General features: G+C 34.7%; 2 protein-coding genes across 7 annotated transcripts in view; one reads left to right on the forward strand and one right to left on the reverse strand.

Annotated features, from left to right (window-relative positions):
* LOC129756408 (uncharacterized) overlaps positions 1 to 26,879 on the forward strand; it is a 434,792-nt gene that overhangs the window by 105,039 nt on the left and 302,874 nt on the right. The window lies entirely within an intron of this gene.
* LOC129756415 (UDP-glycosyltransferase UGT5-like) lies at positions 978 to 18,744 on the reverse strand. The gene is made up of 2 exons (XM_055753290.1): positions 17,901 to 18,744; positions 978 to 1,818 (listed from the first exon to the last, which is right to left on the reverse strand). Exons 1-2 carry the CDS (start codon positions 18,738 to 18,740, stop codon positions 1,084 to 1,086), a joined length of 1,575 nt encoding a protein of 524 aa, XP_055609265.1. The 5' UTR covers positions 18,741 to 18,744; the 3' UTR covers positions 978 to 1,083.

Below are 26,879 nucleotides of genomic sequence, written 5' to 3' on the forward strand. Positions count from 1 at the left end.
TTTGGCGGAGGAATTCTTAAACGACGGCGACGACAACGACAGGAAGGACAATTTTTTTCAATTTTCAATTGTTTCAACAACTATTTAAAATTCAAAACATCCAAACCGAAAGAAGTTTTCCTCGGGAATGTTCCATTTTCGTTAAGAGATGCATGGTTTGATTTTTAAGCTTTCTACTACCCCAATAAGGAGGGCAGAGAGAAGAAATTAAAAATAAGCGGAAAAACTAACGAACAGATTTCGAGGGCAAAGTTTGAACAGTTGCTCGTGGTTTTGAAATCGACGTTTTTATGTTTTTTTCGCTTCTTCTAGAATGAAGACAAATTTTTCACTCAACGGTGCATTGTTTAAGAAAAGCTTAAGCAAATTCTTTTTTTTCATCAGTATAAAATCAAGATTTTAAATGTAAGTGAATCAGATAAAAAACTAAAAAAAACGCTCTACCAACTGACAACAAGTCTCCGGCTATAAACGAGTGACTTCTTAATCAACTCAAAGATGAAAGGATTAATGAGGCTTGACGATGAAGATGATGATGTGTGCAAGATTGCAGCAGCGCGCTTACTTCAAAAGGAAGAAGTGTTGCAAAAGACTTGATGGCTCAAGGAAAGGAGCCAGTTGCTCCTGTTTTGCCACCGAACAACGAGTACCTGGATTAACGGCAGCACAAAATGCTAATTAACATTCAGGAGCCAGGAGTGATGTAATCTCGTGCGAAAAGGACGCCCTCAAGTGATGATGCTCGGCTTTTTCATGGCGACGATGGTGCAACATTCTGCTCCTTAACGAGCGAGTGATGCAAAAGGTGCCCTTCTGAAGGATGGCTTTCTAAATGGCGCGTGGGTGACACTCGTTGAGATGAAAACCTAAGCACTTGGAGATTAAGTGACGGGCCATTTGCATTTTGATGAAAATAAGATTGAAGTAGTTGAAGTAGCAGTTGTAGCATCTTCTAATTTTTGACGGTCGCCATGGAATTTTTACAATGGTTCTCTTTATTTGTATGATTTATTAAAAAATTTATGTTTTATGAACACAGTTAATTTTCTAAGACTAAAATCAATGTTTAGCACACAAACTGCCTTACGAGCGCTTTTTCTTACTGTCCGCTTTCGATTTTTTGCGGAAAATTTTCCTAAGTATTGCTTTAACAATCATAACTTCCAAAACTAAAATGACTATGAAAATTGCCAGGAACGTCGCCAGCACATCCAACGAATGGTACTGCCAGAAGGAAAGATCTACGGCCGGAGATTTCAGGTGCGGTGCTCCGTGATGCCTTAGGACATAGTCCACCCAGTAGGTGACCGTTTGCCGCGGAGTCATCGGCTTGTCCCGGAATCTTTGGGAAATCTGCTGAACCTTCTGGGTGTAGGCCGGATTGTTTAGGACTTCGTTGATGGCAGCTGATACTGTTTGCTCTGAGATGTCATCGTAGTCTAAAAATACGGAATACCCAGCTTGAACAGCTTTTTGGACGTTCATCATTTGGTCCCCAAAGATCGGGATCCCAATCATGGGTTTGCCGTGGAAGATGGACTCGGTACTTCCCAGGAGACCTCCATGGGTGATGAAAACTTTAACGTTAGGGTGAGCCAGGATGTCATTTTGGGGCATCCAGGATTGTATTTTTAGATTTGGAGGTTGGTTGGGGATGGTGTCGTCCTCAAATTTCCACAGAACACGTTGCTTTAGTTTGGAAAATGCCTTCAGGAAGGCATCGCGCTTTTCGACTGGCATGTCTTTGGATTTAAGATTCGATCCCATACAAAAGTAGATCACGCCGTCCTTGGCTTCGTCGATGTAGGTTTGGAGGTCCTAAAAATGGAAGAAAATACATATTAGTTTGTTTGAGAAATTTTAAGTTTTGAAAACAGTGAAGATTAGTTCAGTTTAAATTTTTGGAGGAGTTCTTACTTCAGATAAAGGCTTCACTTCTTGAACGTGAATCCCCCCTGCTTCAATCATATTGGAAGCCATCGGTCTTGCCCCACCGATTGTGAAATGTTGATTTAAAAACACCAAGGAAATATTCTTCAACTGTTCTTCAAATGTCAGTTTAGAATGAGGAAAAGCTTCTTCATAGATGCTTTTCTGAATCGGCAAATAAATCCAGTTGTAGTAAATTTGTTCAAACAGTGATATTGCTAAATTCGTCATTCGTTCCCAGTAGTTCATATGATCACTGAAAGTCAAAATAAAATGTGCCACATGGGAAAATGGAGCCGGAGTTCCCACCAAACTATTCGTCCACATAGAACTACCAAATGTTGAATAAGTAATCAACGGCGCATCAAAATGCTGAGCAAATCCATAAAGGGACTCACTGACGAACGTTTCGACTACCACCAAGTTGAATTTTTCATCGGAAGCTAAAAGTGCCTTAACTTTAGCGTGATCCAAAATATATCGGCACATCATATCCGGGAACAAATCGTATAGCACTTGCTGTCCAGCCCATGATGAAAAAACACTCGATCCACTAAAATCAAAAAAGTTAAAATCTTCCTCCACTCCAGATTGCTGCTGGTCTGGATCATTCAAATCAATGTCCCGATAATTTGCAGGTGGATTCTTCTGAGGAGTCCAACTTATCACGGTTATTTCGTGACCAGCGGTGGCCAAAGTTTTCATAAAGGCAATCCCGATTATCTGATGAGATCTGCTATCCATTGGAATCACACCCAGAATTTTGGCGCCAAAGATTGGTACGGCGAACACGCCTAGTAACAGCCATATCACGATTTTACGATTTGTCATTGTTGAATGATTTCGGTGGACTAACGAGTTTTGTAAATCGATAAAGGCGGAGCGGCTGGTATTGTTGCGTTTTCTACGATAAGATTAAGACTTTTCAATGTATTTATCGGAAGCAATGATTTTGTTTACTTAACAGGTGCCTGCACTTTGGAACCCTGACCTTTCATCATTTTTTTTAAGCGAGATGAATGGAAAGAAGGTACATCCAAACCAACTACGTTATTGTATTTTTCAGAACTGTGAGTTTTTGAAAATTTTCGTGTTTTTATAAGAGAAGCTTTTCTAAAACGTTCTAAGGACCGATAGAATGACTTGGCATGATGAACTGTAATTCTTAACGAGCTATACTGTTTGACGAACTACACATCCTTACGAGCTATTCTATTCGACTTATTCGACTTATTCGACTTAATGGGTTATCTGCATCATGACGAGTTATACGACATGATGAGATCTAAAGACGATCTAACAAACGATGGAGGGCTTGAAGACCTACATATGTACATACAGCATAACCACCATTAGATGTCCTGACGGTTTTTATATCCCTGACATCTTTTCAAAGGTTTGCCAACCTATAGATTGTCTACAGATTTTAAGATCTGTAGACGGTCTTAAGACTTGTATAGGGTAACCCATTATGTCTAAGCACGTTTTAAAATGTGCAGTTTAAAGACAATTTAGGAGCAAATCCAACATTTATTTCACTGTTATGTACTCTATAGTCTCCTATTACAGTGATTCAATACAAAATAAGATACCAGTCAATCGTGGGCCAGTAATCGACGTTTTGATCGAAAACTGCTCATTAATCTCAACACAGACTGATTTGAAAAATAATTTCGTTATCTTTTTACCAGTCTTCTGCGAATTTTTCGATAGAATCTGCTGACGTTACATGTGTTCTCAAATATTATTTGGAAAGGGCTCAAAAAGTTTCAATCGGTCTCGCTTGAAGACAATTTTGCGGATTCGTCTCCTTCGGTACGATCTAGACTTTGTAGGATTTGTACCAAGCCATCGTGCCTTTTGAGTAAAAAAAAGTAGTTAACCTTTGCCAAATCCGGCCAAAAAGTAGTGGATGCTCATGCTTGCGGATCATGGGCAGAAGGCAACAGTTCAGTTAACTCTCGAATGTAAACAGCTGTATTCAATGTGTCAGTAGTCACGATGAGTTGGGAGCATGCCACACTCACATATGGCTTGCCAAACCATTGTCTTTTTCGAATTTTTCGGTAAAAATTGATGTCTTCGTCACGTCAACACTTTGGCCATTCCGAACAGTGTAATACTGGTCACCCAGTAGTGTTTTGTAATCGAACTTGCAAGGTTTCGTCGTCGATGATAACGCACACTGATTTCCACACAGCTCTCGGTTTGACTGAAGCATCATACTTATTTTTGACTCCGCTTTTGCTTCCGAGCAAAGGCAGTCTTCTTACTGGCGTAAGCACGCATGACTTTCCGGTCCAAAGTTTTGACCACCGGACCCAGTTTCTGCTCAGATTTTTCTTACCACAAAGTTGCTTTCCTCTCAATTTAGAACCGCTTCAATGTTTACTTCTTCCATTTGCGCTATCTGACTCAGCAAAATGATGTGGAGGAACAACATTTGTGCACGATATTATTGCATTGTTAAGAAGAAAAATCTTCTCATTTTCACGAAAATATTGAAAACTGGAGCTTACGATACACAGAGCTTTAAGTTGAACTGTAAACAACAACATACAGCGTAAATGGGAAACCATAAAGACGGTCTACAGCAGGGGTGAACAATCTCTTGACACAGACAAACTTTTGAGGTACCGTGCCAAATTTGAATTTAAAATCTTTTCGGCGGGCCGCAATCAAAATAATATTTGTTGATAATTAGCAAAGCATTACGTTATATTTTAAAACGACAAATGGGACATAGGGAAAATGAGTCAAATTAGTGTGCTTCAAGAAAACACCGTTTAACTTCTATTTAACACCGTTTTTATTATACAAAGTTGATAACATCAGTCGAAATAGAAAAGGTTAGTACTAAATCTTACACTTTTGATTTTTTTTTTAAATTTAGGACTTTTGTCGTGATGATTCATTCTTATAAACAAAAAGATCATTTGATTTCCTTTTTACTTGAATCTAAATTATTGAAAGTTTTTATATGATTCGTATATCACAGTAATAACTAATAGTGAGAAAAATTTATTTCTAGGAAATCACTGTCTTCTTAGCATTAGACGGTGAATCGTTATTGAAATTTATAAACTTTAAACTTTTTTTTCTGTGCGCATTTTTGACAAGTTTTTTCACAATCCAAATTTTGTCCTTGAAGACCCGATTTTTCTTTACAAACGGTGAAGAATCAGATTTTTTTCGATTTTAAGCTCCGTAAAAGATCATTGCATTGTTGCAAGTTGAGCAAGTTTGTCAAAATTACAGATTAATTCGTAATTTCACAGATTTCTAAGCAATCTTCGTCAAAGGTTACTGTTTACATTCTTGAGTCTAGAAAAATTTTTGAGATTGTATAGATTTTCTTTACACATTGCAGGCCAAATACGAGAACTCACGTTTTTTTTTGGCACAACTGTGCTACGCTCAGAGATGCTTGGTGTCCTGATTAATGTTTTAAAAGTTGTCCTGATTTTTAAAAAATGGTTTTTAAGTGTACTGATTTGTCTTTAAATGTACTGAAATTATCAGGATACCAATATCTGTAATAAAATAGGTAAACCTTAAACTAATGACCGGTTCAGATGAAATTGAAATGGTGTTTTTCCATATAAACTACAGGACAGCCAAGATTCTGCTCACCTCAGTGCATAAATTCAGGCGTCTAAGGTACTTCGCCTTTGTTTACGCAATTGAAGTTAAATTTTTGGTGTCCTGAAAAATCCTGATTTTTACTTCATGATTTCCTGATTTCTGACAAATCCATCTGGCATCCCTAGCTACGATTAGAAGCCTAACTCAAATGTTATGAATTTTATAATGAAACTTTTTCTAGAAAACTATACACAACACTTTTAATAACTGAAACAAAATATTTTTTGGAATTTTGTTCAGTGGTTTCTGATATATACAACTTTGAATTTCGGTGTTTTACAACTTCTTTGCGGCCCTTATTTTTTTATTTAATTTGGATACCACTGGAATAGACTTTTTAAACCTGATTCATGAACATCTTGAAACTTTGGTAATGTGAATTGCTCATTTTTCCTATGTTTGGAATGTTTTTTCACCAAATTTTCCGAAAATAACCCAACAGATAATCATCACATACTTTTTGGTTCGAATCACAAAATAACAGATATTGTTTTTGTCGTGAATTTATATTTTTGCCGGAAACTTTGATGCATTGTCATGTCGATAAAAAAAACTAAAATCGTTCAGGCAGTTTTTTTTTATTAAACTTTCCTCATTTCCTCCAATATTCAAGAACGAAAATATTGATTTTTTTATGGTTTTTCCAGTATTTGAGTGCTAACATAACTAGCTTTTTCTGAGTTAAATAATTAAGTGAATTGAATTAAATTGGCTGTTAAGCATATTCATCATACAACTTTATCTTTGCTTGAGCGAAAAAAATATGATCTCGGTAACGAACTTAGAGATGCCAGTGATAATCTGTAGCCTTATTATTTATTGTTTGCTCTATTGATCTTCCTTCAAAGATTTGAATTTCAAAGAAGTTGTGTGAAGCGGAAAAACTCCATTTTTAAGTTTTGTCAATAAATAGGGGAGAATGAGGATACTTGATCCCTGGGGATACTTGACTCCTTTGCTATATCTCGAAACTGGAATGTCTTACTAAGATCAAATGTTCTAGAAAAATGTTCCAAAATGAGCAAAATAACAATGCTTGTTGTTTAAAAAAATTTAACAAAATAATTGTTTGAGTAATTGAACTTTGTTTGAAAAATTTCACAAAATGTTACTTGAAGATCTTTTTTCATCACTTTAAAATGTTCCTTACATGGGAAAATTATGAAAAAAATATTTATTCCAATGTATTAATCGTTTGAGCGTAAAATGAAGTTCATAATTCCATATTTGCAAAGCAATGGAAAACTCTCAACTTTTTCAGAAAAAGTTTTCTAAAATGTTGATTATGGGTACAATTGATCCCCTAGAGTTGGGTACAATTGATCCCCCTTCCAAACGGCATATTCTTCTTCTGAATTGATCGTTATGAATGTTGATTACGAAATTACTAATATTTATCCAAAAACTAATATTTATCAAACAATTGTCTGAAGAAAAGAGCAAAAATAATTAATTTTCTCTTAATTATAAAAAAAATAGCGCCTTTAAGTATGCAATGTTATTAGCGTTGAGACATAGTTATAGAATTTTCTTCTTATGTCTGCTATAAATTGTGAAATGAGAACAAACATGACCAAAATAGTCAATTAACATTCTATCTTGGGGTTTTGTTTGATTTTTATACAAGGATTAGGGCTTCCTGAATAAAAGATCAAGTCTCCTTCAATTGGGGGTTCAAGTCTCCCTTAACTTCAGAAAAATCGCAATTTTTTTTACTCCCACGAAAATGCTTCTAGTTGATCAACGGGTTCAAGTATCATTCTAAATTTTGGAGCATAGAAATTTGAAGTTACAAGCTGTCAGAAAATGTCAAAGACGGCGAGTTGCTAATTTTTTCCAAAAAGATATGGTGAAAATAAGAAAAGTGGATCAAGTATCCCCACTCTCCCCTCATATTATATCTATGCCTTTACAAGAATGCAATGAATTCTACAAATTCAAGAAAAAATTAACAATCTGAATCATTGCAGGGCAAATGCAACTGTAAAAAGTGAGGTGCAGATTTGATTATTTACTGACATATCTTTTTTTCGAGAAATAAATTCAATTCGAGAAAAGCCTTGTGGGATGCACAAACATGTCGCGAGGGCCACATGCAGCCCGCGGGTTGCTCAGCCCTGGTCTACAGACAACTTACAGATGACTTGATTACCTATTGATTCTTTGATAACCTCACGGCTTCAGAAGGTATGACCCTATATGAGTTTCTCATGACCAAATTTTGTTTTACTTGTCTTCAATATCATCTAGATGACATTAAGAGGGATGAGTATTTTCTTTTTTCACTTTCACTCAGATAATCATGACAATTATAAAATGTGGTGTTCATTTTCAGTGCAGCAATTAACGAATGAGTGTGGAAAGATCTTAAAAACAAAATTTCGAGGGTGATGGGATGTGGATTTCATGGACGCACCTCTTGTTTGTTTATCAAGAACCGCGAAAAATTTCTGGGTGACTGAGATGTTTTCTCAATGTCTGGAGCTATCAGCTTAATGAAAAAACTTGTTCGTCTAGCTAACTAATAACTTCATTTCAACAAGTTAAAAAAGGTGCCCTATGGTAAATTTAACGAATCGCGGTGGCCAAATCGTGTGGAGGCGAGGAGTAATTTGGAAGAAAAATTGTAATCGACAGCTAAACGAACTCTTTAGCAGGTACCTGGTAGGTTTTCAGTCAAAAACTTTTGGCAAACAAGTCTCGCCTAAATGTTAGAGAGATGAACAAGGAGAAAAAAATATTAAAAATTTGATGTCTAGTACTTTAAAAGGATGCTGACAATCTTTGGAAGCTGCAAATCAGTGTTTCATTACGATTGACGCGATGAATGGCTAAATATACAAAAAAAAATATTTCCATAGATCTATAAAAATTGATTTTCTGTTTTTTTGGATTGGAAATCGTGTCATTACACGGTTAGAGTGATAAAAAGTCAAATATGTTGATTTTGTGTCGAAGGAGGATAATCAGATAAATTCTTCTTAACTTCGATCATATCAATAATTTTGAGAATTTCGAAAGTTAAGCTTCAGGAAATGGAAAATGTTATCAAAAATATCCTTTATTAGAAAAAAGAGTGGTTCAAAGTAAACTATATAGATAGCGTAAGTGAGGCCCAGAAAATTAAAGCCGAAAAACTTCTTCATCGGACGCTATTATAAAAATCACTTGAAAGGGCGTCACATATTACATTCCTATTACATTCCTAGGCCGATTTCCTAAAAATTCCATTAATTTCCACTTTGCATTCAAAATTAAACACCTAGGTATCAAAACTTTTATGTAATAGACGGAATACCATAGCTTAGTTCTCGTTTCAGGTAAAAAATTGCAACTCTATCAACTTCCCATAAGGTGTATATTGGAAAATTTAGAAACGTGCACACAATTTTACAAAATTTCATAATGTACTCGATAAGATTACTCACTTTGGGCAGTGGCTTTGCGTCCTCCAAATGAAGCCCTCCGGCTTCGATCATGTTTGTGGCCATTGGTCTTGTAGTACTCACACTAAAGTGCTGATTCAGGAAAACTAACGACACATTCTTGAGCTGTTCCTCAAACGAGAGCTTAGCTTTCGGAAACTTTTCCTGATAAAGCTTCTTCTGACTCGGCAAATACCTCAAACGGTAGTAAGCGTGATCAACAATCGACAGTGCCGCATTAAGAAAACGCTGCCAGAAATTCATCCTATCGCTGAAAGGTAGCGTGAAATGGGTCACATGGGCGTAGGGAGAAGCTGTGCCCACAAGCTCATCAGTCCACAGGGAATTCCCGAATGTGCCGAAAGTAATCAGCGGAGCATCAAAGTGCTGCGCCAATCCGTACAACGATTCACTCATAAACGTTTCCACTACCACCAGATCGAATTTCTCACCAGAGTTCATCAGTGCCACAACTTCCAGATGATCCAGCACCCGTCTGCACATCACACGGGAAAACGAATCGTAAAATCCCTTGATCCCGAACCAGGGCGAAACGATGCTGGAACCACCCAAATCAAAGTAATTCAGCTCTACTTGTTTGGTGTTTCCTCCCAGTTCCGGTTTGGTGAAATCAATGACGCGGTGGAATTTCTTGGCTTGATTTTCGTATTGCCCTATGATGGTAACTTCGTGACCAGCTGCGGTCAGCGTTTTCATATGTGCCATTCCCACGGCTTTGTGGGAGGTGCTGGTCATCGGAATCACTCCCAGAATTTTGGCTCCTTGAGTTAAACTCAGGAAACAACAACAAAGTATCAGCACCGGTACCTGTTTGAGTGTGGCCATGGTCAACACTTTCTAAAGACTGGCAAATTTAGTGATTGGTGAACTTTTTGTTTTTGGAAAATTTTACATTCCCAGACGAACTGCGATAGCAAAAATCAAAAATGGAAATCTTATCTCGTGGAATCGATTGTTTTATGAATCGAACATTGAATTTGGTAACTCGTAAGTTGAAAGCCTAAAAGGGTGCCACTTTCGAGGTGATAAAATAACTTGATGACTTGTAATTTTGACCGGCATGATTGAGCAAAAAAACAATTAAAAATAGGGTGCAGGTGGCCCAAAAAAAAAAATATTTGTCTCGGAAATCTAATTTGGAGGTGAGAATTATTTCTTGTGTGCAAAAGACAATTAAAATTACAATATCGGCTTCAAGCACTTCGACGTAAGCTAGTCGGTGTGAACAACGTGAAACACAAATATCCGATTCAATTTATTTTTAAAGTTTTGTTCAATCATTGGTTCTAAAATTTTATACAAACATTCAAGCTTTTTTAAGTAAATTTTTAGACAATATGTTGAAATTAGGCAGTTTTTTAAGGCTGATGAGAGAACAATACCTATCTATACCTAAACTATCATATCCTTAAAGGAGTTTCGTTATAAAATTTAGAAAATTGAACACGTTTTTCAATTAAAGATTAACATCAACTTGATGCGTAATTTTGGATCAGGAGAAAAACTTATCAAGGCTCCTTTCTGTTAAACCGGATTTGATTATTCATTCCTGTTTTTTCGTGCTCGGATAATTGAATCAACTTTTAACCGAGGCAAAAATAATCGAGTTAAGAACTCTCTGTCTGTTTTTTAATTATATAAATGGGTTTGGAACTATTTTTTAGAAAAAGGTTGTCGAAAAATTTGAAGGTGTTTGAAGAAACTCATTAAAACTTATTCAAAAAATTTGTTGCTGAAAATATTCCACAGTTTTCTATCAGATTCATTTTGTTAAATCGGTAATATCACATGTTTCGATTTTGAAAGATCATTGGTTTATATTTTGAATTACTCTTAAACTTAGTTTTCCTAGGTTTCGACTTCAATTAAAGCAAAAGTGTGATAAAATATGAGTAAGTCTATATTCCGAAGATCATCGCAGCCTTCCGTCCACAATTTTCTTTAAATAATAATATTGAAACACATTATTTAATCATATACCTCTTTCCTTTTACTTCTTCTGATAGTTTTGACTTTGAAATTTCCAGTTTTAGATAGAGCAGTTTTTATGAGGAAAAAATAAAATATTACTTTTTTGAAATAAAATAGTTTTATAAATCATTCACAGGTTATACTGTTAGATTATCAAAACATAACTTTTTCAGAGAACTTTTCACTTTTGACTTTTTAACAACGATTACTGTTCCAGGGAAAATAAATAAAAAATTATTTAAAAAGATAAAAATATTTTTATCTTTTTTTATCAAACCTTAAATCAAAAGACAAGATAATCAAAAACATGTAGGAAAAGTGGAACAACATATTATTAACTGAAATAGAAGTACAAAAGATCTTTTTTTTAGTTTCGGAAAAACCTGTAACTAGTTCTTGAAACAATAACTTTTCTAGATAAAAAGTATTAAAAAGACAAAGAGATCTTTGAATTTAATTTATGAGTTAATAAAATAAAAAATAAAGTTGTTTTTCCTTAAAACCTGTCACAATCTGGACATCCTATATTTAATTTTTACAGCCAAAACCATTGATTTTTTTGTTATAATCCGAGCAATATCAAAGCTAAGAAAAATTTAGTTATTATTGATCAACATTGAATTTAACAATTGATTCAAAGTGTGGAGAAAAAACATATCAATCTGTAACGGAGAATGGGGAGACTCGATCCCATTTTCTAGTGTGCGTTAGTGAACTCCAAATTTGTATGGAAAATTGAAAACCAGTAAAATGTTATGCAGTGCAGGCTAATATTGATACAAGATTCCAAGCTAAATTACGGTAAGATCGACCATGGGATTTTGAGAAATTTTGTAAGGGAGGATCATGAAAAACCAGTTTTTTTTTATCATTAGCGTTGGTCCTGTTTTGCTGATTTCCTCTAATTTCAATTTTTCTTAACCCTTATCCGCCTTAGATTGTCAATTTGACACTATTGCGAGTTTGAATGCTTGTAACTTGTTTCAGAAGCTTTAAAAAAAAATTCTGCGGGGACCCTAAATGAATTTATGAAAGTTCTTCAATATTGCATCTTTACTTTTTTTATGGACGAACCCTGGAAGCCTGGATAAAAAAAACTTCCTTTTCCGACTTAGAGTGTCAATTTGACACTCCAAAAGTAAAGTCTATCTAACTCGTTTGAAGTATATAACTAATATCATATAAAACTTATATCAATTGAAACCTGGTAATGTCAGTAAAATATGTTTAGAGTATTATATATATACCTTAAGCTACTAGTTATCTCGTTATTGAGCATGAAAGAAAAAAAGAATCCGAAAAAACATGCCTCAGAAAAACTGCTGTTGTTCATATATTACACGTTCTAAAAATATTTGCCTTATGCATATAACAGCTAAAGTTAAAAACTACATCATGAAGCCGAGAATTTTTTTAAATTTTTTTTAATGAAAGGGTCAGAAAAAGTCAAAAAAAGTGATCTGAAAAACCTACTTTTCATTCAAACACGAACTACTATCAATACAAAATTTTCAACCAAGAAACGCACGTCACGCATCATTTTTTCGGCTCTCGGCTTGGCTCTCTGCCCAAATCACCTCCCACCGTACCTACTCAGAGAGCAAACAAACACGTTTTGCTGTACGCGTTCTGTTGTGGTTCTAGACATTCAGGAATGATTTTACGTTTACAATTTTTATATTTTTGTGAAATCTCACTGCGTAAATTGTTGTACCTTATTAGAATGAAGATTAAATTTACTTTCCAATGAATATACTTTTTATTGGTCCAAACAAAGTAAAAGCACTAAAAATCCGGCTACAACCTGACGATGGACCACAAAAAAAAATTTAAATTTGTAAAAAAATTGCGCTAAGTAGTCAAATTTGAAAAATTCCTGTAAATTCTATTTTGTTGCATCAAAAATCTAAAGACAACAATATGTTAGGATAAAAATAAATGAGGCTCTCAGAACCAAAGGGGTATATAAGTGACAAAATGGTCGATTTTGAGTTAATGATGCCAAACGATTCTTCACATTTCAAACTATATTTTATAATTTTTTTGGATTTTTTGAGTTTATTTTACGCTCTTTTTCATTCGATAGAAAAATAAAAATTCTCGAAAAATTTATGGAAAATGGCCAAACACACCAATTTAAAAGCATGTTTTCTCGAAATAAGCTTTTATGCACTTATACCCCTTTGGCTCCAAGGGCCTCAAATATTGTAGTCATATTTTTTCAAAAACTCTACCATCGCTCAAACAGTTTTTACTAGCAATTGAATGAAAAGTAGGTTTTTCAGACCACTTTTTTGAACTTTTTGTGACCCTTTCATTTAAAAAAAAAATTAAAAAAATATTTCTTGGCTTCATGATGTAGACATTAACTTCAGCATTCATATGCATAAGGTAAATATTTTTTGGACGTGTAACATATAAACTACAGCAGTTTTCCTGAGGCATGTTTTTTCGGATTTTTTTCTTTGCTTTTTTTTGTGTAATGAGTAAACTTGTAGCTTAAGGTATATAGGGTAACGGACTTATTTTGGACCATGGGATCTATTTTAGACCACCTTGTTTAGCTCTATTATAAATCAACTAATTATGAAAAAATTAATACATTACATAAAGTACTAGGGCTTTAACTATATTTGTAAAAAAAACTCATGTTTAGTTGCTGTATAAGAGAGCTAGACAAGGTGGTCCATAATAGGTTCTCTGGTCCAAAATAAGTCCGTTACCCTATATAACGTTCTAAACATATTTTACTGACATTACAAGGTTTCTATTGGTATAAGTTTTGTTCAGATCGGTTCAACACGACAAAAGTTATAACGGTTTGAGCTTGTAGTGTCAAATTGAAACTCCTAGGACTGATAAGGGTAACGAAAACTGATGCGGATGAGGTTAAAGCTTAAAAGCTTTAAAAGCTTAAAATATTTCATCAAAAAACCGTGTTACGATTAAGAGTTCATATAAAAGTTATTAGGCTTCAAAAATGGGCTCACATTTTTAAGGATGATATCCTCCATTGGTAGCGAGGCGTCAAAATGTTCGACAACCCCGACCGGAACACTTAATTGGAAATGCATGCCATTTCGTCAAATCACGACCGCTTTCAATCGTTTTTGTTGCGTTTGATTGCAAAATCTCTGTTTTCTTTTCAAATATTTGGTGAGAATAATATTCACGTGGGAAGACTTGAATTGCTAGACCTCCTTTTCTTGTTCTCATCATGTTTTTTAGGGAAAATTAACCCTCAAAACCCAATATTGTCGCTGATAAATTCACAGAAGCTGTGTTTTACGATTATAAAGAAATTTCGCTCAACGGAAAACTTCATTGTGCAGGATTTTTTTGTTTGAAAATATTTTCTAACATTGCATAACCACAGGAGTTAAAGAACATGCCTTCCAGTACTTTTTAGGTTGAAATTTTTACACACTTCAATCATTTTTCTTTTATTTGCAAACATTTCAAGACTGATTAAAGGCTATGTTCATTTATTAGTCTTGCCTGAATTGTTCCACAAATAATTGAGGTTTTCGAAGCAAGCTCGGTAGCAGATTAATCGAACCAAAAATTCAATTAAACGTAAAAAATTTATCAAATCAGCAAGTCCAAACTTTAATACAATTTATTCATATTCGACAAAAAATTGTTTAATCAACAGCCAATGAAACAATTGAACACCTTATTAGAGAAAAAAATGGTTTTAGGGGTCTTTTCAGAAAAAAAAATTATGAAATCAAGCAAAGGCGATCAAGTAATTCAACTCTCCCCTACAGTTTTGCTTAGACTTCTCCTCAAACTATCACGTGAATACTATCTTCAACCAAATATTTGAAGAAAAAAACAGAAAATCGATTATGATTTCGCAAAACAGCATGAATTTTAAATTGAGTGTTGCGGTCAGTGCGGTCGAACATTTGGATGACTTATTAACAGTGAATATGATCTTTAGAAATATCATCAAATTTTTGAATCCTAGTAACTTTTTTTTTTATGTTAATTCTAATTGGAATGCGGTTTATTGATGATTTTTTTCATAATTTAAGCTTTAAGAAAAATTGTATTCAAAAGAAATCCGCAGAACGGGATCAAAGTTATTGATAAAAAACTTTTTTTTTCATGATCCTCCCGAACAAAATGACTCAAAATCACATACAAATTTCAGGCGCGTTGAGCGATTCCTTCCCGTTGTCAGATCTGGCCCAATTTTGGCATGGAATCTCGAACTAGGCCAAGAATCAATGTTATCGCATAATTTTCTCAAAAATCGGGTCATTTCCATTCTTGTGACCCTTGTACAATCGGTCAATCACGAAGTACCAACCATTGGCGATCGTTCTACTGAGCCACGCCTGCGTTCATCGAAATCGAAATGTTTAAAATGCAATAATAAAGTGAGCATTAAAATGCAATTTGACCATTATGTTTCAATGAAGTAGTCAATCAAGATGAGCTATAGATAAAGGGGAGAATGAAGATAGTTGATTCCTGGGGATACTTTATTCCTCAGCTATATCTCGAACCGGATTGTCTTACATAGATCAAACGGTCTAGAAAAATTTGCCAAATAGAATAAAACAACAAACCTGTTGTATCAAAACAATTAAAAAAAGATTTATAGAGTTATTGCACTTCGTTAAAAAAATAAACTTACAACATGTGATTTTAAGATATTTTTTATCAATTTGAAATGGTTTCCACACGAAAAAATTGCAATGATAAACTCTCAATTTAAAAAAAGTCTTTTTAAATGTATGTTAAGCGTTCATTGAATCTTTCGAATCCAAAAAGATGTATTTTTCTTCTGAATGGATGTTGATAATTGAAAAGCACAAAATGATTGATATTTATCCAATGACTTATTTTGATCTAATAATTTCCTGATAAAAAATACTCAAAGAGTGCTTTTATCTAAAAATTTGAAAATTGCGCTTTTCAGTATGCAATGAATATAGGTTAGTAGACAAACATTTAGAATTATTTTTGTCAGACACTTATCAACTGTGAATTGATAACTTATACGGACAAAAAAAAGTCAATGGAACTTTTATCTTTCATTATGCATTATTTTTGCCAAAGCTCAGGTCACCCTGATCAAAGGATTAAGTCCCCTTTAACTTTCAAAATATCACAATTTTTTTTAGCCCCTTGAAAACGTTTAGGGTTCATGTATCGATCTAACCTTTGCAGCATATAAACTTGATATTACACGCTATCAAAATATGCAAAAAACGGCAATCTGCGAAATTTTGACAAAAATTCCGTATGTGTTCATGTATTTTTCCCCATAAAGTTATTTTAAAAGTTTGTCTTCATTCTTATAGTCATAGCATGTAAGTATGCGCAATGAAATTTTTTTAGAAATATTTTTAACCAGGCAACCATTGGATGTACATTAGTTTTTGGATATAGTTGGATTCTTAATAGTTAAGAGTTAACCATTGCTCTAATACTATAGCATTATGAAGTTCATATCAATCTTCATCGATTGACTTATTGGTATAATTTTTGTTGATAAAAACATTCCATGCTCTTAACTCTAAACATTTGAAAATGATGGTAAATTATCTTTAAGCTAAATTTTGAAAAAAAAAATCATGTAAAGTTCAATGGCTTCAATATTTTTTTTTAATCTTCGAAGGTTACAGCAATGTTTATTTCGCTCCATTTGACCCATTTTTCTAAAACATAAGATATTTATTAAAGATTCTAGTTACATGATGTTGCTGGAGGATCGAGTCACACAAGGGATCAAATTTTCTCATTTTCCCTAATGTTTAATTGAAGCAAATCAAAATTAGACTTCTGCATTAGATTTCTGCTAGATCAGATTAGATTTCTGTTCTATTTAACGCAAAACTCTAACAGGTCCAGAAAAAAATCCGAACCTGCGAACTCTGCAAATTTGGGTTTATGAATTTTTCTCATTTTTTGCATTGAACATTACATGTATCAAAGCTCTTAAATTAAGTATATGCGATTTGAAAATTGAATTAAGTCATTCAGAAAATTAATTTGAAGTTGGCTCTGAATATGACACCATCCCGTGATAAAGGCTTTTCCGTCGATTTCCAGTTCGTTGTACAAACGCAAAGCAAAGCACTCCACTTGTTTAAGCAAGTACGTTTACATGAGGTCAATTATTCTGTTAGTTTTATCGTTTATTCCATTCTGTTTGACAACATTTAATAGACAGACAATATCAATTTAAGATAAGTTTGGTCAAACACCGCTCTTATTGTTATGTACATTGAACTTAATGCGCACCAATCGATCTTGTATAACGAACTGTTGGCCATTATGGAACAACTGTTTACAGTGAAATAGTGGAAAAATGGAGTAACATGAGCTCGAACTGGCTGTTTTAATTGGATAACGGTGGAATCCTTTCGAACACCAACTTTGAGTCCTAAAAAGTTTGAATATTTACCCAGCAACTAAGAAGTATCATGTTTTACGGAATCAGTTTTGCTGCAGTTGCAGTTTTGCTTACTTTGTTTAAACGAATTCCCGAAAGTTCATTCCATAAACACATTTCATCACTCTTCAAAACATGACTGTTCAAAATTTAGCTTTTTAGAGTCAGGTTTTAAGTTGTTGAAAAACTTTCATAATCACTAACATTTAAAATAAAAAATTTCAAGGATTGATCGCTAGGAGACAGATATTTTGTTAAATGTACACACAAAGTGGATAGTTTCTGTAAAATCTAGTATTCATTCTGGTTTGAAAAAATTCAACATCAACCCAGCCTTCAACGATCCAACAGGCACTAACAGTACACACTCTATTTTCCTTGATGATGGCCAAGATCATGGTCGAAACGTTGGACATTGAGTAAATGTGCTGTTTTTAATAATATTTCTACTGCCTGAGAAGCCAAAACGTCCTAAATTAGATTTACAATGGACTCACCTTCGGCAGCGGTTTCGGGTCATCAATGTGAACTCCTCCCACCTCGATCATGTTGGTTGCCATTGGCCTGGGGCTACTGATACTAAAATGTTGATTCAAAAACACCAACGATACATTTTTCATCTGCTGATCGAAGGACAGCTGCGGATTAGGGAAGGTAGCCTCGTAGAGTTTCTTCTGTTCCGGCAAGTAAAACAGACTGTAGTAAGCTCGATCCAATAGGGTCCAGGCACTGTTGAACATCCGCTCCCAATAGGTCATCCGGTCGGTTAGGGTAAGGGAGAAATGGGCCACATGGGAAGATGGCGCTGGAGTTCCCACCAGATCGTTGGTCCACATGCAGTTTCCAAACGCCGAGTAGGTTATCAAGGGAGCGTTGAAATGCTGAGCAAATCCGTACAAAGACTCTGCTACGAATGATTCCGCAAGAACCAAGTCGAATTTTTCACCTGACTCTAACAGTTTTATCACGTTTGGGTGCTCCAAAACGAACTTACAAATTTCCTCGGGAAACAATTTATACAGGAACATCATCATAATCCCAGCTGATACTGGTCCAGATCCTTTGAACTTGAACAGATTTTGTTCATTCTTCGCTTGCGACTCCAACATGCCGGTCAGCAAAATCTCCCGGTAATTCTTGGGCGGGTTTTTCTGCGCCGTTGGAGTTAGAACCGTAACGTCGTGTCCAGCGGCTGCTAATGTTTTCATGTACGCCACCCCCATAATGTTGTGAGATTGGCCCAGGGGGACCAGTCCCAAAATTCGCGCCCCCTCGCCGAGGCTTAGCAGCGAGAGCACCAACAAGACGACAGCTGTCGCCAATATACGTTTGTCCATGATGGTGATTACCAAAATACTAAAGCCAATTTGGCAAACTCATTGAGTTCCGTGTCTCGCTCGATTCTGCGAGGCCTCATAGATGGTTCTCCTCTATCTTATCGTGAATTCGCTAAAGGTGATAAAACTTGATGGATGAGAGCAAGGTCGCTCTGGCCGGGCATGAGGGGCGTCGCTTTGCTTGTTACCAAGATCAACAATCTTGGAGAAATAAACCTTTGAGAAACTTTTCAAGAACTCCATAAAAAGTGGGTTTTGGAAGTGTTTTGAAGTTTTAAACCTACATATGTCCATTATTTTGGTTTCCAATTCTGTATTAGGTTATCATTAAATTCAACACCAAGAAAAAATAGTCTGCTTTCAAACTGAAAACAGAATCCCCAACACGCATCTGAGAAGACCAATTTAGAAGACTCATATGACCGGCAATCAATCGCACGCACCATTCACAAATTCTTTACGTGTGAGGCTGTTGATAAATATTTTGGAAACGGTGTTTGCGTCTTTTGAGCGTGTGAGTAAACTGTTTTTTTCCAATTCGGTCTCAACAAACCTTGTTGAAGCGTTTAAAAAAAAAAATCTCCAGTGGAACTTTAAGATGTAAGCTTCCAACTTAGATAAACTGAAATAGCCATTGATGAAAACAAAGTTTAAGTTCCAAGAATTGCTAAATTTAACGACGAAGTGCCCTTTTGGGCTTATTTATTTCTTAGTGGAATATGAAACGGTGTGATAAACACTCTGCCTGTATTCAACATATAGCTCGCGTGTGATTGCGTATCTCATTATGAACTAACTGATAATTTTATTTGGCACTACCATGGACGCCAGAAAAGGCAATGTACCTTTGACCTAAATGATAACATTGGCAAGCATAACTTTATGATATGTTAAAGTCTCTATAATTCAAAAAACAAACAAACAACTTTATGATTGTGACTCTTGGGCTATTTAAAGATTTGGCCAAAATCTTTTTGAAAGTAAATCAAGTTCATTAGGATAAATTTGAACAAATATAGTGAAAACTTCTTCAAATGATTCTAATGATATATAACATTCCATTTAAATAAGCTTTTGGTAGCTGCATAAAAAAATATTTACAGGGGGTCTAAGAGTAAAAACCATTCAGGATTGATTCTTAGAGTTGAAAAATCTTCACTTAGGTTGAAGGGATGAAATATAGAACCCCGTCCAAAGGCGATGTTAAAATAAATCGACAACAAATCGACAAATCTGTATTTAGTTTAGATTTTATATAAGTTAAAATATCTCAGTTATTTGTGGAACAATTTTAACAAAAAAATTAATAAAATATAAGCTTTGAGACAATTGTTATCTTGAGTTATATATTACAGCGGATGCGAAACATAACAAACTACCTATTCAATGAAAATCAGAACATTTCTCCTATTTTTTATGATTAAAGGGTGATACGGTCAAAATTTGGTCAAGAGAAAACGCGTGTAAATCGGTGAAATCGTTTATTTAAAAAATCAAATTAAATTTCTTTTTCAAGTTTAATTAGTATAAAATTCAGGAAAAATATTCAGTTAGGCTTCCACTTTTCCAAATTCAAATTGCCGGGCTTTACGCTTAACCCCTGTCATCAGATTTTGAACAGCCAACTTGTCCACCTTCTTCGCCGCAGAAAGCCAGTTTGCTTTGAACTGCTGCTCGTCCTTAGCAGCTTTTTTGGTCTTCTTTAGGTTCCGCTTTACAATAGCCCAGTATTTCTCAATTGGGCGGAGCACTGGCGTGTTGGGAGGGTTCTTGTCCTTGAGAACCACCTGCACGTTGTTGGCGGCGTACCACTCCATGGCCTTTTTACCGTAATGGCAAGATGCCAAATCCGGCCAAAACAGTACGGAACAACCGTGTTTCTTCAGGAAAGGCAGCAGACATTTATTCAAACACTCTTTCAAGTAAATTTCTTGGTTGACCGGAATCTATAAAAATGCTGCTTTTCAAGCCACAGGTACAGATGGCTTGCCAAACCAGATATTTCTTCGTAAACTTTGACAGTTTCATGTGCTTGAAAATATCTTCTACCTTTCCCCTTCCTTTTGCCGTATAAAACTCCTGTCCCGGAAGCTGCTTGTAGTCGGCTTTGACGTAGGTTTCGTCGTCCATTACCACGCAGTCAAACTTCGTCAGCATCGTCGTGTACAGCCTCCGGGATCGTGCTTTGGCCGTCGTATTTTGTTTATCATCGCGATTTGGAGTCACTACCTTCTTGTAAGTCGATAGTCCGGCTCGTTTTTTGGCTCGATGCACGGTTGTAGACGATACACCCAGCTTATTTGCGGCATCTCGAAGAGAGAGGTTAGGGTTTCGCTTGAAACTACCGGCAATTCTCTTTGTCGTCTCAGCGGCTTCCTGTTTTCGATTTCCCTCCGATCCAGACTTCCTGGCTGTAGACAAACGTTCCCCAAACATTTTAATTACATTTGTAACGGTTGATTTGGCAACGTTTAGCGATTTTGCCAGCTTTGCGTGCGAGTAGCTCGAATTTTCGCGATGCGCGAGCAAAATTTTGATACGCTGCTCTTCTTCCTTGGACGGCATTTTGACAACTGAAGAGTGAATTCCAAAATCAAAATAGGAGCAACATTCTACACACACCTTCAAAATTATGGGTGTTCAGGTTTTTTAAATGCAAAATTGAAAGAAAAACGTCAACTTGATATTGACTAAATTTTGACCGTATCACCCTTTATATCAGAAAGTTTCGGTGTTGCAGACAGTGGAAATTGCAAAAATGCGTTGAAAAAAAGTGAACTGAGAGCCACCTTAGAGGTAAAGATGAAAGCCTGTTTTGGTTATGAAATCTGGTTTTGTGCGATATTGTCTTATATGTGTTGGGTTTTTCGATTCTAAACAGTTCATCAGTGAACTGAGTGCAAACGTATTGTTATTAAAATTAAGTTTTCTGCTTATTATGTAATCATAAATCGACCAGTTTAGCCTCGACGGCTTTATAAGAGTCAAAATGTGATGGTAAAATTACTAAATGAGATATCTTATGAAATGGTATCAATAGATAGGGCTGTGAACTTTGAACTCGATTTTCTAGAAATCAAGTTTATGGCATTTGGTTCGATCTTGTCGAATCCCGACCATTTTTAAAAAGCAATCTCCGTTTGTTCGTTCGTCTTCAATAGATTCAGCCGCCTTAAGACCTAGAGAGCAGAAATATAGTGTGAGTGTTCATTGGGACCAGGATTGATGAAAAATGTTTTTATATTTTCGGATAACCCTTTTTAAAGGGGGTTGTCCATACCACACAAATATTATTTATAGCGATATTGACATCGGATTGAGATGAAAATTAGCACATGAGTGTTTGGGAGATGAACTATCGATTCCAGGTATCAAATGTAGGGTTAAGGGTCGGTCGAAGGGGTCGGCCAAAGGGGTCTTCCATACAACACAAATACTGTTTACGCCATATTAAAGTTACTTTACATATGGTTGAGTTGAAAATTGTTACACGGGCGTTATAACAGACGGGCAATCGATTTAAGGCATAACATTTTGTGTAAGGGGTCGTCCATATTAACTGTTCACTGGTTTTGCGATATTAACGTTATTATACATAGGATTGAGATGAAAACTGGCTCACGGGAGATTATAGGGACGAGCAATTGATTTCAATCATCCAATTTTGAGGCAAAGATCGGTAAAAGGGGTCGACCAAATCTCCTGTTTGCTGTTTGAGAGGCATTGACGGTATTATACACCAGCTTGAGGTGAAAATTGGCACACGGGAGTTTTTAGGGACGAGCCATTGATTTCGATAAACCAGTATCGGGTTAGGGGTCGAAAAATTGCCGTCCATATTACCTTATCATTGTTTTAGCGACATTGACGTTATTATTCATTGAATTAATATGAAAATTGGCACAGGGAATTTTTCAAGGACGGTTAATTGATTTCAGTTATCAAATTTGATGTTTGGGCTTGGCGAAAGGAATCGTTCATATCGCCTGTTCACTGTTTTTGCGATTTTGTCGTTAAAGTACATTGGATTGCAATGAAAATTCACGCATGTGGGTTTTAAAAGACGGGCTGATAACATTTAATATGATGATGATTAATATAATCGATTATAGGTATAAAATTTTGTGTGAGGGGTCAACAAAAGCGATCATCCATATTACATGTTCACTACTTTTGTGATACTAACGTTATTGTTCATTGAATTTAAATAAAAATTCACGCATGTAGGTTTTAAAAGACGTACAACCCACTTCACGTATCAAGTTTTATATAACGAGTCGGCCAAAGGGGTCGTCCATATTCCTTATCACTGTTTTTGCGATTTTGACGTTATTATTTATTTGTTTAAGATGAAAATTGCCACTCGAAAAGTTCAAGGGACAAGCAAACAATTTCAAGTATCAAATTTGGTGCAAAGGATCTGCAAAAGTGGTCGTTCATATTAACTGTTTATGGTTTTAAGATATTGACAATTAAATGGATGTAAAAATTAGCACACGGATTTTTTTTAGAAAATACGAATCGATCCGTTTTGTGAAATTATGAGTTAATGCATAAGATCGATGAGGAAAATTTGTGCACAATTATTGATTGAAAAGCCTTGGTATTCAATTCCGGATAGTCATGCAACAAAAAAGCGTCATTCTCATGAACCAGCAACATTTTCGCGACAATTTTGTGGAAATTATATGGTTAAACGTACTAATTGAAGAATGGGTTTTGGAAAGAGAAAAATACGTTGATAATGCGGGTGGTTTTCTCACTTTTTAATATTAATAATCTTCCTGAAAAGGTATGAGTGTAGGGAAAATTATACTTTGTTTGAAAAACATAATCTTATTTTATCACATTTTTATGATTGCTCGCGAATCGAAGTTCGTACGGGATCAGACAGTATGTTTCATAATTTAGAAAAAAAAAAAGGTTGAAATGTGTGAAAACTACTTTCGAAAAAGTGCTGGAAATGAAGTGCTACAGCCCCTGTTGTTATTTTTTTGTTTCGAATAAATTCATTTTAACTACTTTATGTCATTAGCGTCTGATATTTACGACGCAGTTGGCGGACAGTCATTGAAAAACTTATCCTGTACAACTGTGATCGATGTTTACTCTTGGGCTCAAACCCAAGGACATCGGTTCAGGAAGCAACTGACTTGCCAACTGAGCTATATCACAAGCCCGCCCTGTAGTTATGCAATTTAAAAAAAATTTCTTAACGTTGACGATTTTTGCTAAACAAAAGTGGTTTGTAATCATGGAAGTTAACTTCTGTGAATTTTTCGACAAAAAAAACTGGATTTAAGAGGGAAGAAGGATCGCATTATTCTCGCCCAATTTAAGCTGTTTGAATGCATTAAATTCTCATAATTCATACTAAGTCATACTACATCTAAACCAAATCCAATTATGTTTAGAAAGTCACGAGAAATTGATTTCACGAAGTTGATGATAAGGAACTTTCTCAACTTATAATTGAGTCGCCTGAAGGTGAATAGTGTTGCGTTTTAAAATTGGATCCTGAAGTTAAGCTAACTGCCACAGAAAACTGACCAGTAAGTTACGCTACACAAGTTTTGTCGAGATTGCAGCTTTCGGAGTTTGAAACATTTGCATTATATAAACGATGGAGTTTTCAGTTGGTAGGTAACTTCTTCCTCTCACCAATTTTAGTTTTACAGCAAAGTTGTACAAGAAAACAGATGTTTGTATGAAGTACTAACATACCCCAACAATACCCCAGTTCAAAAACATAAAAATATTATAATATATTCTTATAATATTTTTATGTTTTTGAACTTTCCATTTCAATTCAAGCGAATGTTTATTGGAATCTGAACTTCAATAGTAAATTTTTCAACTCCTGAAGTCCTAAAATTTACAATATACAAATAATTTCTATTTATTTTTTATATTTTTGCATTTTTTTACAAGATAGTTGAAGTTTTTTCCTCAAATTTGGTTCTTTACAGTTGAAAAAACATTGAATAAGTAATTTTGTTTAACAAATCAATAAAATAGGGTAAGTGCTCCTACTTTGGACCAAGAGCTTACTTCAGTCATAAATTACCGACAATTGCTCAATTCATTTTGCTAGCATAGGATACTCCTATGCACACAATTAACACTAGTTCTTCCTGAATCCTATAGGTTATGTTTTGGCTTTTTAGTCTAATCAGGTAAATTATAACAATTTCAACATTCGTGTTACTATCCAAAGTAGATGCACTCCTAAAGCGTTCATTATTGAATCCTACCATACCGCTGTTTGCAATTCAGATAAAATTTTCAACATTTAAAAAAAATGTTTTTTTTTCATCAGTGTTAAATCAGACAGCTTAATAAGTAGGGCGCCCTTTAGAAGTCGAAAAATCAGCATTTACCTACCAAAGTGAAGGCAATTTACATACATTTTTTTAAATTCTGTCTAGAGCGACAAGAACTATTCAAATTGGACGATACTTAACACCTTATTCGTACATCATGAAAGTAAGTAAGAGAGCGCAAGTTTTGCTTTCAATTTCAATCATAAATATTCGATTTATACCGACTTTTAGTGACAATTTTTACGAACGTTTACTTATTTAGTTGGAATTGCGATTCGCATTAACATTATTAACGACTTGATTTATCATTTCTTATGCGATTTTATGTCTTCTGGGAACCTACTATGGTTCTTAAAATAATGAGAAATGGGAATAATTCATTTCGTTTACATAATTTATTGATACTGCTATGCCAAAAATGATTTCTTCCTTCATCTCATCATTCCACTGTTTGGCACAAAAGGTAATTTTTAGAAAATTTTCAAAGTTTTTTTTTTAAATGTTCCTTCTTCTTTTTTAATGATAAAACAGACAGACCAATTTGTAGTGGGTTTTATGAGAAATCAAAGTGAAAACACGTTTAGTCTAAGTTTAACCTTCCTTTATGGTCAAAAAAGTTAAGAGAATATAGACCCGGATTACCGGATTACAGATTTTCATAAATTATACCATTTTGGAATTGTCTAAATGTTTTCTGTCTATTTAATAGAAGAAAAAAGATAATAATTTCGTTGATGTCTGAAATTGAGCCGAATTTGAACATATATCGTGATCATCCTGTTTAAAATATGAAATTTCACTAATTTCACTTCTGAGACGTGATGTCAACATATTTTGTTTTAATTCTCTAAAACCAAATATCTTAGCAGCGAATTTTCATAAAGGTATGATTTAGAATCTCTTGTGAGCATTTTTAACATACTTTTGTCAGCTTTATGCAAATTAACCTAATAAAATACAAGTTCTTAAACACAAAAAACTTCTTATTACAAAGCTTACTTGAGGTGAAAACGTTTGAGATCTTCAAAGCAGAAATATTGCTGGGGTTTTTTAAACTTTTGTCAGCTTTAAGCAAATTAACCTAATAAAATACAAGTCCTTAATCACAAAAAACTTCTTATTACAAAGCTTACTTGGGGTGAAAACGTTTGAGATCTTCAAAGCAGAAATATTGCTGGGGTTTTTTAAACGTTAACACGCTAAAATACCCTAAAATGACAATTTTTTTTATTTAAATTAATTATTTTTATAATATTTTTGTTTTCGGAAAATAAAGTTTTGTATGTGTAGGTATTTTCGGATTAGGTCCAAAAATTGGTACCAGACCAATACCAAAACAGGAACAGCAGGTTAAAAGTAGAAAATTTTGATCATCCATAAATTCGTGAATCTTTGAACAACGGTAAAAACTACGACTTAAATTCTCAGTGCAACTTCCAGATAAGATCATGAATTATAAATGGATCTGAAAAATACAAAACTTTCGTCCATTCATGAGAAAAACATGGATTTATAAAATCCACGTTACAATTTACGTAAATAGCGCTCAAAATGTTTCGAAAGAGGGCAGTATCATTTGACGTGTTTCGATCCATTTGTGCTTAACTTACAGCCATATGTTGATGTGAAGCAAATATTTTTAAAAATAATCTTCCCCACATTTTTTTCCTTTCATGGTATAGTCACGGTTAACAAGGTTAATTAGTAGGTTAATTATCTACCCTTAAAAAGAACTTAATGAAAGGAAAAATATCGCTATTCTTTAACATTATTTTAGCAAAGCATGAGTTACATTCTGTTACTTTTTTTTTAATAT

Source organism: Uranotaenia lowii, chromosome 3 (genome assembly GCF_029784155.1).
Source record: "Uranotaenia lowii strain MFRU-FL chromosome 3, ASM2978415v1, whole genome shotgun sequence".
NCBI lineage: Eukaryota > Metazoa > Arthropoda > Insecta > Diptera > Culicidae > Uranotaenia > Uranotaenia lowii.

Coding starts and splice junctions, on each gene's coding strand:
- LOC129756415 (XM_055753290.1), bottom strand. CDS start 18,740: ATGGACAAACGTATATTGGCGACAGCTGTCGTCTTGTTGGTGCTCTCG. Junction 1,819..17,900: donor ACCCGAAACCGCTGCCGAAG/GTGAGTCCATTG, acceptor TTCCATTTTTAG/GACCTCCAAACCTACATCGA.